At 39.5% G+C, this 16,417-nt stretch overlaps 1 protein-coding gene across 3 annotated transcripts in view; it reads left to right on the forward strand.

Moving 5' to 3' along the window:
• The first annotated feature begins 10,157 nt into the window (after positions 1-10,157).
• Positions 10,158-16,417, forward strand: part of GOLGB1 (golgin B1) — a 116,551-nt gene continuing 110,291 nt past the window's right edge. Inside the window, exon 1 of one of the 3 annotated variants that reach the window (XM_004745490.3) lies at positions 10,158-10,346. Coding sequence is in view for 2 of the 3 variants with exons in the window: in XM_013052694.2 (XP_012908148.2) it covers positions 10,858-10,873 (16 nt within the window). In the remaining variant the exon portion in view is untranslated. Of the gene's footprint in view, positions 10,347-10,381; positions 10,874-16,417 lie in introns of those variants that run through there. The other 2 variants (XM_013052694.2, XM_004745491.3) reach the window with 2 other exon arrangements.

Below are 16,417 nucleotides of genomic sequence, written 5' to 3' on the forward strand. Positions count from 1 at the left end.
GGATGTGCTAAGTACAAAAGACAGGTACAGTATCTGGTAATGGAGCTTGTGTAGAGATAACATTAAACAAGTAAATGATTTAAAGTATGAGGATGATCATTTTGCAGGGAGTGATGTGAACCTGAGATCACTAACTTAGTCTTCGAGATGACCAGAAGAAGCCCCTTGAAGTGAACTGAAGAATGAACTGACTAGTTGGAGTAGAAATGCAGTATTCTAGGTAGGGGGAATATAAAAATACCAAGTATCCAACCAACTTATTATGAAGAATTGTTATCAGTAACAATTTGTTGAGTCTAGATTTATTTAGCACACATTAGGAGATCCAAGTTAAGTGCTCTGGATGTTCATGTAATACAGTCTCAAGAATAAACAATAAGCAGAATAGAAAGATTAATAAAAATTAAATTAAATTAAAACTAAAGTTTTTTTATTACTAAAGTAATAAATACAGAATGAGTAAGTTAGTTTCATAGAATGCCCACACAACACATAGAAGAGAGTTGGGGCAAGCTCTCTCTAGAATGTGCAACTCTCAGCACTACACAGGCATAAAGAGGAAGTCAGTATCTTAATGGAAAAGAGTCAGGGAACAGAGACTCAACACCTGTGTCCCCATGGGAGTCCTGTGAGATGTCTTATTACTGCATCTATAAATTATGCAGCCAAATCCTGCATTCATATTAATCAGTCTGTATTTCTTTTGTCCATTGGCCTAATTAAAATGTATGCAAGGAAAGTGAATGAGAAGGTTGGTAATCTTGAGGGCTGAGAGAAATAAGGCAGAAGACAGAGGCTAGGGCTACATTTCTTTCAGGGATCAGAAGGGAAGCTGTTAATTGCTGTTTATATAAAACTTCTTAATAATTTGATTTGGGTTCCAGATTGAATACACATTCCTGAACAGGGTGCTTAGTACTGTTAAGTAATAAATGGATGAAATCCATGAATTGTTAAGAAATCGCCTGGGTGGCTCAGTGGGTTAAGCCGCTGCCTTCGGCTTGGGTTGTGATCTTGGGGTCCTGGATCGGGCTCTCTGCTCGGCGGGGAGCCTGCTTCCTCCTCTCTCTCTCTCTGCCTGCCTCTCTGCCTACTTGTGATCTCTCTCTGTCAAATAAATAAATAAAAAAAAAGAAAAGAAATCTGATAAAAAATCAAGGGGGAGTTTATTGAGTAGGACATACCTAGGACAATTTAGAGATAATTAAGAGGTCCATAAATTTTTTTATGATATTGCTGTATATGAAAAGCTTCACATTTATTAGTTATATCTGCAACGGTGGGGTGACTTTGTTAATCTTGGTGATGTTTTAGTGATATAGTCCTTGGAAGTACCTAGGAAACATGTCAGAGATATCAGTTTGATATGTAACTCGAGTTCCAGTGACCTCTTTGTGTTAACATAATTCATTAAGTATAGCTGTATCCTGAGGACATTTTATAGTATTGGGGGGTTCTCCAAAAGAGTACCCTACGACATCCACTAAAATACATGATAAGATCCTTCAAACCGATGACCTGGAGAAGTCCACGTCACAAAGCTTGCTTAGAGACCTGAAATGTATTCCTAGATCCTAGATCAAAAATAAGCCACATCCGTTCCTGCCTGGCACATGGTCTGTACTTAGGAAATATTTGTTGAATGAGTGTTGAATAAGAGCTTTGTGGTTACACCTCCTGGGAATTTTCCACACTTGATTTCAGATTCCTCATGCCCTTGGCTCTAGGTGGAGAAAAAGGTCACCATTTCCCCCCCATATGACTTCCTCAAATATTTGTAAATGCTCAATAACAATTCATACAGAAATGTTATCTGACTTCTTGTGGCATGAATGCTGCTCCTCCTCCACAAAATACCTGACTTCATACCTTGGAGAGAACAAGCCCATGTTGAGCCATTCCCCACCCTTTGCTTACCATGTCTTTCAAGGTTTTCTGCCTGGCACCACATATTCCTTGAAGTACCCAGTCTGCTGATTCGGTGGGGGAATACTCTTAAAATACTCAATTCTTCAGGAGCCTGGACTATTCAGGCCTTTGAGTCAAATAGATCTAGTATCTCTAGATCCTGCCGACACAATGGAAGTTTTAATAGTGATTACTTCCTCAGCTGCCCAAAGAGCAGCTTCCAGCCAACTGTGGCTGGGAGACAACCTTTCCATCTCCAGGGTAAGGATGGTTGGTCTCTTTATCTCTTCTGCTCTTCCATGTGCCAGAGTTCCTGCAGGGTTCTTGCTTATTCCTGCCCACATTTAGGCAAACTGGGACTGGTTGAAGATGTTTAGCTAGAGCTGAAAGATAGACATTGGGACCTTAACCTTTGTAGGAAAAGAAACTGGCAAGCTTCTGCATCCCTCAGGCATCTCTGGTGTCTCTGAGAAGACTAGAATGAGGAACACCAGCACATTCTATACTTATAACCCTTCCAAGACTCAACCTTTCATTCTTGTTCCCCATCTCAGAGCTCATCCAGCAGGAGGAAGGAGGCACCTGCAGCTCCACACATAGAACAGGTCCCAAATCTCAATCTCTTCCATCCTCAAAGATAGATGAGGGGCGCCTGGGTGGCTCAGTGGGTTAAGGCCTCTGCTTTGGGCTCAGGTCATGGTCTCAGGGTCCTGGGATTGAGCCCCACATCGGGCTCTCTGCTTCAACGGAGAGCCTGCTTCCTCCTCTCTCTCTCTGCCTGCATCTCTCCTGCTTGTGATCTCTGTCTGTCAAATAAATAAATAAAATCTTTTAAAAAAAAAAAAGATAGATGATATGCAAGATTGACCTGTGGAGACCAAAGCCTGGAGTAGGAAGAGAAAATACATATTAAGCATTGCTGAACAATCCAAGTTTTAAGGAGTACAGATGATGAAACAAAAGTCATCAGATCTGTTCTCAGTTTTCCTAAAGCCAGCTCTCCCCAGGGTCTGGTGCCTTGTCAAGAGTGCCAACATTCCCAGGAGGAAAGTGAGAACAAAAGTCCTGATTCCTATAGAGAGCCATCTCTGGTATCTGTTGCTAGGAATCAATTTGTGTGAAGTTGTGTGAAGAATGACTACTGACAAAGATATAGAAACAAATGATCTGAAATTGATGTCATATCATACTGGCCTCCTCGGGATACCAGAACAGATCCAAAATATTTCACAGAGGAGCAATCCCACTGTCCTCAGCATAGATGGGACACCAGTTCCCATCTGCTACAGGTGCAATCGTCAGGTACACAGGTCCTACTAAAAAAAAAAAAAAAAAGAAGCATGAGCAGGAATACCTGTACTTCCCAGAAGAGACACCCATGACTTTTGATCTATGAGTGCCAAGAAATTCAGAGGAATTATCTTTTCTTGGGTTTTCAGTATGGGTGTTCAGTATATTCTGGATCCTTCTGGGGTTTTTGCTAATGTAGGGGAATGTAATCAATTTTTGCTAATGTAGAGGAAAGTTGCCCCGTGCTCTGCAGGGCAAGTATAAGCAGATGTTTTCATCCAAAATTCAAATCTCATAATTTAGACTTTACTTCTCCCCTAGGGAATCCTGATTAATGAGGATTTTATTTGATGGCTGCATTTAAATATAACTCAGAGAGACCAGCTTCGTGATAAATTCATACATCATCTATCAGGAGCTGTTTCAGCTGTTGATGCAGGCTGCTGGGTCCCTCTGCCCTAAACAGCTGCAGCTGGTACTCAGCCACATTCTCTTGCTAATTAGCCTCAGTTAGAAGATCTTGGAGAGACTGCAGAAAATGTTCTAAACACTGGCTCATGTTGGCCTCTGGAAAGGCTGTTCTGGCTCTGTGGCTCTTAGTTCTAGTGGCCTTTCTTTTGGACCAGCACTTGATGGTCCACTGTGGCTTTGACCCTCTTTTTCTTCAAAGACCCCAGGAAGCTCCCTTGAAAATAGCCTGTATTCTAGCACTTTTGTGCTTGTAAATAGTAGCTTTGGCTACTATTATTTATTACTATTACTATTATTTATACTAATAAATATGGAGAAAGAGAAGTAGTAATAACAAAGATAATCATAATTAAACTAGAGACTTTTTCAAACCTTAGTTAAGTGGATTTTGCTTGTTTGTTTTGTTTTGTTTTTGTTTTTACTTGGAGTATAGTTGACATAGAATGTTACATTAGTTTCAGGTGTACAACATAGTGATTCAACAACTCTATATGCCATGCTGTACTTACTACTGGCCACCATCTGTTGCCATACAACATTGTTATAATGCCATTGACTATATTCTCTATGTTATACCTTTTATTCCCATGAATTATTCATTCCATAACTGGAAGCCTGTATCTCCTACTGCCCTTCCATTTTGCCCACCTCCTTCCATCCCTCCTCCTCTGGCAACGATGTTTTTCCTCTGTATTTGTGGGTTTGTTTCTGCTTTTTGTTTGTTCATTTCTTTTGTTTTAGATTCCACATAAAAGTGAACTCATACAGTATTTATCTTTCTCTGACTTATTTCACTTAACATGATGCCGTCTAGGTCCATTCACGTTGTCACGGATGGTGAGATCACATCTTTTTTATGATTGAGTGATATTCCATTGTATATATATATGAATCATGCTAGTTTTTAGAAATTAGCTAGGAAGCATCCCATTTCTATATTCCGTGTAGATTATCTAGCATGGGAAGTATCCATTCATTGAAAATTCCAAAAGTGTTTCCCTGTAAAACTGTCTGGGCTGAAAAAGTATACTTAGTTCAAGAAAAAATTAACAACTTCTCAATATTTTCTGTATGGTAATGGGCTATCAGGGTTTTCTACATTTTTTAAAAGCCAAATTTGAAAATATGTGTACACACACACTTCTTTATTTTTAGTAATTTTAGGTGTATAGAAAAAATTGAACAGATATATGGTTTCATATATTTACCCCCATCTTCCCATCACCCAGCAATTTCTCTTTTTATTAACATCTTGCGTTAGTGTGGGACCTTTTTTGCAACTGATGAGCAAATATCAATACATTATTAACTAAAGTTCATAGTTTAAAGTTCACTCTTTGTCTTACATAATTCTATCGATTTTGACATGGGAATGTCATGTAACCACCATGATGTAGCATACAGAATAGTTTCACTCCCTTAAAAAATCCTCCTGTGGGGGCGCCTGGGTGGCTCACTGGGTTAAGCCGCTGCCTTCAGCTCAGGTCATGATCCCAGGGTCCTGGGATGGAGTCCCACATCGGACTCTCTGCTCAGCAGGGAGCCTGCTTCTCTCTCTCTCTCTCTTTCTCTCTGCCTGCCTCTCTGTCTACTTGTGATCTCTCTCTGTCAAATAAATAAATAAAATCTTTAAAAAAAATCCTCCTGTGCTCCACATGTTAATTCCTTCCTGCTCCTCCAAACCCCTGGCCAACCACTGATCTTTTTAGTATCTCTAATTTTACCTTTTTAAGATTGTCATACTGTTGGATCATACAATATATAACCTTTTAAGACTGGCTTCTTTCACTTAGAAATTCACATTTAAGTTTCCTCATGTCTTTTTGTGGCTTAATAGCTCATTTTTAAAAAATTAGTGAAAGATATTCCATTGTGTGGATATACCACAGTTTATCCACTCACCTATTGAAGGACATCTTTGTTATTTCTAGGTTTGGGAAATTATAAATAGAGCTTCTATAAACATTTATGTAAAGGTTTTTATGTAGATGTAAGTTTTCACCAATATGAGTAAATACATAGGAGCATGTTTGCTGGATAGTATGGTAAGTCTATGTTTAGCTTTATAAGGAAACTGCCAAATTGTCTTCCAAAGTACTGTACCATTTTTGCATTCCCATGAACAATTAATGAGAGCTCCTGCTGCTCCACATCCTCAAGAGCATTTGATGTTGTCAGTGTTCTAAATTTTTGCATGTCTAATAAGTATGTGGTGATATCTCATTGTTATTTTAATTTGCAATTCCCTAGTGACATATGATGTTCAACATCTTTTTATAGGCTTATTTTCCATCTATATATCTTCTTTGATAAGGTGGCTGTTTAGATGTTTTGTTTACTTTTTAATTGGATTGTTTTCTTAGTTATTTGTATATTTTGGATACTAGTCCTTTACTAGATAGGTGTTCCTCCTAATCTGTGGTTTGTCTTTTCATTCTCTTGGCAGAGCCTTTCAGAAGATTTTCATTTTAAACAAGTCCAACTTATCAGATCACCACCCCCCAAGACACACACACACACACACACACACACACACACACACACACACACACACAGCCTCCCATAGTCCATGCTTTTGGTGTTGTACCTAAAAAGTCATTGCCAAATCCAAGGTCCTATATTCTAAAATTCTTATACTTTACATTTTACATTTAAGTCTGTGGTCCATTTGAGTTAATTTTTGTGAAAGGTGTAAGTCTGTTTCTATATTCATTTTTTTATATGGGTGTCTAATTGTTCCAGTACCATTTTTTGAAAAGACATTTCTTCACTGAATTGCTTTTCCTCCATCAAAGCTCAGTTGACTGTACTTGCATGGGTCTATTTTGGGTTTCTCTTACCTGTTCTGTTGATGTATTCTTTCTCCATTACCACACTGTCTTGATTACTATAGATCTATAGTAAGTCTCGAAGTCAGCTAGTGCCAGTCCCCCAACTTTGTCCTCCACCTTCTTCTCCTTTATTCTGTGTTCTGTTAGTTATTCCAGATTTTTCTTCCCATATAAACTTTAGAATTAGTTTCTTTTTTATTTTTATTTTTTTAAGGATTTTATTTATTTGAGAGAGAGGAGGTGAGAGAGAGCATGAGCGAGGAGAAGGTCAGAGGGAGAAGCAGACTCCCCGTGGAGCTGGGAACCCAATGTGGGACTCGATCCCGGGACTCCAGGTGAGGGTTTTGTTGTTTTTGCTTTTTATTTTTTCTTAGTTTATTAGGGGATTTTCTACATATATAATCGTGTTCTACAAACAAAGATAGTTTTACTTCTTCCCAATCTGTATATCTTGTCTTACATTACATAGAAATTCCCGTAAAATGTTAAATAGGAGTGGTGATAGAGGATGTACTTGCCTTGTTCCCAATCTTAGTGGGGAAAAATCTTTTTTTTTTAACCAGTAAGAATAATATTAGCTGTGAGTTTTTTGTAGATGTTCTCCATCAGGTTGAGGCAGTGCCCTTCTATTCCTAGTTTTCTGAAGGGTTGTTTTTTTTTTTTTTTTTTGTATGAAGGGCTGTTTGTGTCAAATTTTTTCATCTATTGATATAATTGTATGATTTTATATGTTTTTAAAATTATTGTCCCCCAGAGAGGATTGTTTAAAAAAAATTTGTTTATGTGTGTGTGTGTGTGTGTGTGTGTGTGTGAGAGAGAGAGAGAAAGTGCGCATGGGTGCGCTCCAGGGAGAAACAGACTCCCCACTGAGCAGGGAGCCTGACTGGGTGAGGGGGGCTTGATCCCAGTACCCTGAGATCATGATCTGAGCCAAAGGGAGACTCTTAACCAACTGAGCCACCCAGGTATCCCAATTTTATTTTTTTTGTATATACATTTATTTATCCTATGTTTCTCAAGAAATTTTTATTTCTTTCATATTTTAAGATATATTGGCATACTTATACATCAGATTCTTATGAATTTAAACATTTATTCATTTAACAATTATTTATTGAACACGTACTCTGTTGAAGATACTACCTTAGGTACGAAGAATACATTAATAAATAAGGCTGCCTGAAGGTTTTCGGATAAATTTTTATTTGGCATAAGGAAAGGTGAGAATGAGGAGGAAAAAAAGTGGAAAACAGAAGACCAAGAGGGAACTGGGTAATAGTAAATCAGAGAGGATGTGAAATTTCCTGTCCCCCAAATTGTTATCACTGAACTCTTAATTGAGGAGTGGTCACTCTGTAAGGGACAAGTAAATGAGTGATGATAGGCTTCTGTGATTTCTGTAGTCCCTAACTGCTCTAGAGTTCAGAATAATATCCAAACCCTTCACCATAAAATATCACACACCACTTCATGACCTACTCCTTGTGTACCTGTTCATGTTACTCATGTTGTTCTTCAAATAGTCCTGCACATGCTGCTCCATTTGCCTCCACTGCTCTGTTCTCTTTTACCTGATGGGTCAACTCCTAGTTATCTTTTATTATCTTGATCATTTTCTCAAGGCCCAAACTGCTTTCATTAAATTGCATTCTAAATGACTTCCAGTCCTTCAGTGCCCTCAGTTCAGCTCTTAAACCTCCACCCAGCATTATTATTCCTTCATATGCCTAGTGGTCACTGTAATTCTCACTGAATGACCACTCTGTGCTGACCCAAGAATGAAAGGCAGGGTCTTAAGAAGACATACTTACTAGACAGACAATTTTCTAATCTTCCATAAGAAAATTTCATTCTGTTAAAACTGAAGATCTGGGGGCGCCTGGGTGGCTCAGTGGGTTAAAGCCTCTGGGTCCTGGGATCGAGCACCATGTCGGGCTCTCTGCTCAGCAGGGAGCCTGTTTCCCTCTCTCTCTGCCTCTGCCTGCCTCTCTGCCTACTTGTGGCCTCTCTCAAATGAATAAATAAATAATCTAAAAAAAAAAAAAAACCTGGAAGATCTGTTCTAAGGCTGAATGTGGAAACAAGGAATTTGGAGAAAGACAATGTTTGTGTATGGTTCCTATTTTCTCTGAGATAAAAATTAAGTACATCTGCTGGGAATGTGAAGAGGATGTTAAAGGTTTGAGTAACTGTTGTGGGAATTGGGAGAGGAAGCTGAAAACACACCAAAGATTTGGGGGTGTGCTGAGGATGGAGTGAAATTGGAAACTGAATGTGTAGAAGTAACCATCTCCCTTATGTCATATTTTCTCCTGCAGCATTCTGCACTCCAAATTTGGGTAGGGGCGAAGTCTGGTGGTTGCACTGATCCAGGCTTTCCTGGGTGGGTACAATCAGGGATAAGAGAATACAATGTACTGATGAAGGACGGCAGCTTCGGCATTTAATAGCTTCAAATCCTGGCTCTGGCCCTCATTATGTGAATTTATGCAAATTACTTAATCGTTTCAAGCCTTATTTTGTCCAGTGTAAGATGATGATAATCCTACCTACTTCAAGGATTCCAAAGATACTGAGTGCTCTACTGCATACTGTTCTTGGACCTGGAGGGAGATACAGTTGAGATCAAGAGACAAAAATTCCTGTTCTGTGGAAGGAATAATTTAGTGAGGAGAGAGAAAATAAAGATAAATGAAATAAAGATGGCAAAGTGCTTAGGGAAAAAATAAGCAGAGAAAGGATATAGTGCATGCAGGGGACTGCTATGAAAGGTGAGTAGTCAGGGTAGGCCTTAGTGAGCTGTTTGAATCTCAAAGAGTTATGTAAACATTAGCGTGAGGATGCATATAGTGGGCTAGCAATAAATTCAAACTAATGGTCTTATTGTGAAGAGTACCTGAAGTCAAGGGAGCTGGCTTTCCCCTCTTTCCTTAGGCCTTAAGGAGAGCATGCATGATTTCGGTGACAATTACTGGAGCTTCTCACTGACTCCCATTGCAGACCTGGGACCTCAAATCTCACCTTCTGCTTAAGCCCCAGCTCAAACGTCACTCCCTTGGAGGCACTTTTCTAGTAGTATTCCCTATTCTCCCACTCGTGTCCTCAGAGACATCTCAGATTCTCTTTCATGAAGCTGCCAGGTTCTAGTCCGAGTTCTAATCTCCACGTCACCATATATCTTTGGGTGACTCCCTTTATTCCGGTTCTTATTTTTTGTCAGTAAAATGAAAAAATCACATTAGACCACCTATTTTGGGGTTCTTGATATTTTACGATTCTAAGAGCAAAATCCATATCCCCTCTCCCTTCTCAAAGCTCATTCAACAATCCTATGACACCTGGTACTCGCAGTACGGGACTCCGCAAAAGCCCAAGCTGTAATCTAGGAGAGTCTCCACCAGCAACCCAAGGGCACTGGAGCCAACAACCTGTCCCCTTCACGCTGCTTAACACCTGACCTACCGCAGAAAGCCCGCCCTCCCGGCATTTCCGGTTCTCCAGCAGATCTTCTTCCGGAACACTTGCTCACGTTTGACTCCGCCCCTCCTCCACTGTTTAGAGACCATTGGCTCTTTCTTTGAGGAAGCAGAGAATTTCCTGGCGTTGATTGGTTTCCGTCATTGTTGATGGGTTAGTTACAAACAAGGCGTGCCTGGTCTCCCTGGTAACGCTCCGCCGGTAGCCGGGATTGGTTCATTCCCTAATCCCATCTTCCGTCCCAACTGCGAGTGGTTGAGTCCCTTGACGGGGCGCGGCGGTGGTAGGTGTCGCGGACGGGATTCCGGAGCTGACGTGGCTTAAATTTGGAACGGGGCAGCTGGTGCCTCCGGCCGCAGCCTCTTCCAGGTGAGTGAGGGATACTTGCCAACTCTTCCCTTCCTTGAGTCTTTTTAACGGTCACCCCTGCGCAGGGGCTGCCGAAGCGGCCACTCTCGGGTCGCTTCCCTGCCCTTCTTCCTGATTCAGTCCGGGATCCGGCCCTACACACGCCTCCTCTCACCTACCAGGCCTACTTCTAGTTGCTCACAAGCAAACTGGCCCCGTCGAAGGGTTTCGGGATCTCCCTGCGCGGCCTCGAGGCACATATGCGCGGTCAGCCCCCGGCGCAGGACGTTTCTTCTCCGAGGGCGACGGAGGGGCTCTCGGGTCAGTCCTGTGCGCTCGGCCTCGTTCGGTGAGCGGCCTCTTTAGGCCGCCCTAGTTACGCAGTCGCTGACGTCGGAGAGAACCTGCCCGGCCCCTGCGTTCAGGCCCTAAACAAACTTCGTGTCGGGAAAGAGAGGCGAGACCCGAAGGAATCAAAGCTCCTGAAGGCGGAGATCACAGAAACAGTGGAGCTACAACACAAAAAGGGTGCATGTCAAACGATCCTGGTAATGAATTGCTGGTGAGATTCGGGGAGAGGAATGATCTTGGCGATGCCATCAGCACTAAAATCCCAGGAATCAGAGGTGGGCAGGCAGTTAGAGGAAAGGGAACCCTGAAGAAAGTTCTGGAGGAAAAAGAACTTGATTTGGTGGTGTGCACGATATTTATCTGCTTAACGAGAGTGCTGTGTAGGGGGAAGGGGAGGGTGAGTCCCTTGACAAATGAGGAATATATTTGTCTGACTTATTTAAAGAGTTCCAGTTGGTCTATGGGGAAGGGATAGTTTAAGTGTGGGACAGAGATATTTAAAGTCACTGCATAAGTACTTTCACTTCTGGCGATTGTTAGAAGCTTTCCGAGCTTTTTGGCAGTGGAATACTCTGTACAGAGAGTCTAGGAGGCCTTTCCAGAAACATAATTAAATTTGTATGGTCAGAATAACTATGACTAGTCAAACCCAGTAAATGTTAGGTTGGAAATGACAGGATTTGGTCATGGAATAGATATAGGAAAAGTTGAAGAGAACTGAAAAGTTGCAAATATTATGCACTGATCGTTTCTCAGCTTTTAGTTTTCATCCCTTGACCGTGGAGTGAACATCTAATGCTTTCCTCCTCACTGCATTACATTTGTTTAACCATATCCAGTAGTTCACAAACATTTTTACACACCCTATCAATAAAACATTTTTAAGCAAGTATATTCCAAATATATTATATTTAATTATGAATAGCAGTGTGCACAGCACAGTAAACATAAAGAAAAACACATTTCAAATGATGGAAAGTAAATTCTTGCCCACTCTCTAGGACACTCCCAACCCAATTTGGGAACCACATAAGTTTGTTTACATATCTAAGGACCTTCAGGCTGGATGGGAGAACCCTTTTTTTTTGGACCTCCATTCTTCTGGGATAGAACCTCCTAAAAACCATAAAAACCATCTTTTTTTTTTTTTTTTTAAAGATTTTATTTATTTGCCAGTCAGAGATCACAAGTAGGCAGAGAGGCAGGCAGAGAGAGAGAGGAGAAAGCAAGCTCCCCGCTGAGCAGAGAGCCCGATGCAGGGCTGGATCCCAGGACTCTGGGATCATGACCTGAGCCGAAGGCAGAGGCTTTAACCCACTGAGCCACCCAGGTGTCCCCATTAAAAACCATCTTTAGGTGATCATTTTTTTCCCTTCTGTTTGCATTAATGGATTAATTAAAGGGATATTGATTTTACTAATTTATAAAAATAATAAATCATTCATAAACTTCTTTTGGTTAAAAAAAGTATAAGGAATAAATTATTTGGAACTTATCACTGATCATTACATACCAGTCTTTTGTTAGGAACCACTACATAAAAAAGAGGCTAGGCTCAATAACACTATATTTTTAATTAAGCCATGTAAAAATCAGCAATATGTATTTTTGGTAAAATGAAATTCAATAAAAAATATAATAACAAAAATCTCTTTCTTCTCTAGCTACTGACCTTTTTTCCTGTTCTCTTTGCTGAAGTAAAGCGCTATAGATAATTTCTTGTTTCTTCTTAAGAAACTTTCTGATCATACTCAAGCACATATATCTTCCTCCTTTTTCTCTCCCACAAGTGGGATCATGATACACATACTGTTCTCCACCTTTCTTTTGCCACTTAATACTATATTTTCCTCTATCTATAAGTATTAAACTACCACATTCTTTTTTTAATATCATCCCTTTTATTTACTTTTTAAAAAGATTTTATTTATTTATGTGTCAGGGAGAAAGAGAGAGAGAGAGAAAGAGAGCACGTGCACAAGCTGGGAGAGTAGCAGGCAGAGGGAGAACCAGGCAGGGGAATGTAGGGCTCCATCCTGGGATCGTGACTTGAGCCGAAGGCAGGCACTTAACCAACTGAGCCACTCAGACATCCCTAACCTACCTCATTCTTTTAAAAGGCTATGCAGCATTCCCTGTAGAAATATCAAAATGTATTTAGTGTGTCCCCTATTGATGGACATCAGGTTGTATTCAGTATTAGACATCACAAACATGTACATATATCCTTGTGCCCTTGTGTGAATGTATCTATGGTATAAACGTGGGATTCTTTGGGCCATACCACTCTGAATCATTTTATTTTAGTTTATGTACTGCTCAAAAAAGAGTACTTGTAGAAGTATAAGTATTTGTAAGTATATGAGTGCTCTCATGGCCCCAGCTCTATTTAGGTGATCATTATTCACTGGGCTGGCCCCAGTGAATAATGTTGGGTGATGAGGTTACTGAGAAAATAGATATCTTTTGTTTATCTCTTCTGACCTAGAAGCTTCATGGAGCTTTGTGACTAGTCAAATTAATCTCCTTTATGTTATAGTTTACTCAGCTTAAAACAGGAGATATTGATAGTACATCCTTGTTGGGTTTGTTTTAATAATAAAAAAAAGTAATGAGATAGATTAAGTTTTTATATGTAAAGCTATTGAAACAGTACTTAGTGCATAGTGCTGTGTATATAAATTATTAACCACCATTTACTTTTAAATTTATTAATGAATAAATATTATCTTTTCATTTTGTAATTGTAAAATTATGTCATAATATTGGATATGCTTTTCCCCTGCTATCTAGCATCATATCATATCCTCTTAGATCCTCAAACTGATTGAGAATCATGTTGAGAATTAAGGAAAACTACTGAGGCTTAACCAAGTACGCATTAAATAAATTAGAGGAGTGGCTTGGAGATCTCACCATTTTCTGTGTTGTTTCTTTGGGAAAACGTGATTTAAATTCCAAAGCAAATAGAGGAGCTCCCAGGCATGCAGTGTCTTCAGTTACTGCCTTTATTTTCCAAAGCCTGTGTCCTAAGTTCTCTGTGCTTAGAGGCATGCCTTATATTTCTTTTCATATTTTTGTGGCTCCTGGCATTATGCTCCATGCTAAGTGGGTATTTTGAGAATAATTATATATAGCAAGAAGTGAAGACTGTGAGAAAATAATACTTATGAAATTGCAGGTGCCACCTCAACATACAAATGCTGAGATCCTGTGGCAGCATTTGTGGAAGGTGTGGCCAGCAATGACGTTGGAAGATTGTTTTATTTGCCTAAGTGTTTTATTGGAGATTGGCCATTGCCTGAAGCCCTTTATTATTCCTTTTCCCAAGTTGGTACTCACGGTTCTGGTGCTTTATAAAACAGTAGCAAGAGCATTTTTTGTCCAACAGTCACATATATTCCTTACATAAATTTCTTACTGTGAACATGAGTGTTTTTCCCTTTACTAATTTTTACATATGCTTTTGTTCATATCTGCCCTATAGTGAGCCTAAAAAGAGGGAGAGATCCATCCTCCTTCATTTTGCTTAAGCATGACTAATTAGTGCCTCTTGCCCTCAAGTTCTCTACCTTTGAAAAACCTAAAGCACTTAACTGTGCTTGAGATGCCTTTCCCAATTACATTTCCATATTATTCCTTTTATGTCAACAGCTATACAAATAACTCTTGAATCATGGAGTCATAATACTGTTCATTAGAGTGCTTCTTGTCAGTCTTCTTCATTTGAAGATAAGGAAACTATAAAATAACTTACCCAGCAGAGTATAGCCTCTTTCTTTTGGAGCCAGAACTGAAAACTCAGTTCCTGGCTCCTGATTTGGTGCTTTTTCCACTATACTACCTACCTTCTCATGGACCTCTTGGATTATTGAATCAATCTATGAGAAACTCCTTTTACTTTAACCTGAAATGGTACGTCTTAATAGTGATCTTACCTCAGATATACATGGTTTTAAACTGTTATGTGAGAAAAGTAACCCACTTTTGATTCAAAGAGCTTTTTATCTTACTCAGTAATGCTTATTTAGCAGACAGATTTTGAAATGTATTAATTTCTCTGTCAGTTTTCCTTATCTTAAAATGGCAATGATGATAATACTGATCTTGTATATTTTGTGAGTATTATAGAGAAATGTATGTAAAGTGGTACATATTGCTTCGTAATTGTTACCATTACTATTATAGTTGTCCTATTTCCATGTGCAGTAATTTTTGATAGGATGCTGGTGAAGACACACTCTCCTAGGGAGGATGAATGAGAATCTCACACATGGTAGTGGTGGATACCAGTGGTGCGGGGGAGAGGAAGATGGAGTTTTAGTTTGAGAAAACATTCAGGATTTTAATTGTGTTTGGAAAATGAAAAAAAAAAAAACTTTCCCAATTGAAATTATATAACCATAACAATGTTCTGGGCTAATGGGGAGATATGAAAGTTTTTTTTTTTTTTTTAAAGATTTTATTTATTTATTTGACAGAGAGAGATCACAAGTAGGCAGAGAGGCAGGCAGAGAGAGAGGAGGAAGCAGGCTCCCCGCTGAGCAGAGAGCCCGATGCGGGACTCGATCCCAGGACCCTGAGATCATGGCCTGAGCCGAAGGCAGCGACCCAACCCACTGAGCCACCCAGGCGCCCCGAGATATGAAAGTTTTTATTTAGGTCATACCACCTTGGATGTGTACATATGTGCATATGTTTCACATTTCTCTAAAGGGCCTATGGTTTTAAAATGGTTGCAGACATTGTCACAGTGTCTGAAATCTCAGTAATTTTCTATTTAGCTCTAAACGTAGTAGCAGTAGCAGTAAGATCCAGACTTCTTAGAGCAGAAAGTGTGGGTGCAAATAGCATGGCTATGATAGAGGAAAGATGGAGGTTAGTTGGAGAATTTGAAGTGAAAATTATGGAAAATGTCCAGTGATTAAGGTATTTATAGGTCATGGTTTGTGACCAGTCCAGGGGTTAAGTCCAGTAACTCGCTTATGGACAGCTCTAGCTATTAATTGATTTTTTTTAAAAGACCTTTTTATTGTAAAACAAAACTCAAGTACAAAAAAACACACTAAAATGTATATAGTGTGATGAATTATTAGGAAGTAGGCATTCTTGTCATAACTCTGAGCTCAAGAAATCTAACTTTGTTAGTCATCCAAGAAACTCCTCCATGTTCTCCTTCTTTTCATAGAAATCATTTCCTTGTGGTTTCTCTCTAGTTTATCATCAAATGTGAATCTTGTCCCCCCCCACCTTTTAACTTGTTATGTATTAAGTCTTTTCCCTATAATTTCTGTTGAAGAACTTGGATTTTTTTAACCTATGGAGTTTCCCATACTTCGAGAATTTCACTTTCATGGGGCAATTCAGCATATTCCTATGTCCTTTGCATTTCTTGCAAATTAGCATCTGGATCCAGAGGCTTCTCCAGACTGAGGTTTGATCTCCATCAAAACTATGGGTTGTGGTATAGTCTTTTATCAGAAGTTCAAGATATTTTTTTGTTGTTATTATCTTTGTTGATGCTCAATATCTACATCCATGGATTCAAAAGGAGATGCAAAATAATAGACTAAATATTCCAGTTCTACCATTTTGTTTCCATTTATTAGCTGGAATAATTTTATATGGAGATGGATCATCTTATTTATATTTGGTTCCTGAATTGTAAAGTTCAAATAGAAAAGACCAGATAAATCCTTGACTTGGATAGTTTTCAAGATACTTAGTTTAGATGGTGACTA

Source organism: Mustela putorius, unplaced genomic scaffold, assembly GCF_011764305.1.
Source record: "Mustela putorius furo isolate JIRA1106 unplaced genomic scaffold, ASM1176430v1.1 tig00003834_pilon_pilon_pilon, whole genome shotgun sequence".
Lineage (NCBI taxonomy): Eukaryota > Metazoa > Chordata > Mammalia > Carnivora > Mustelidae > Mustela > Mustela putorius.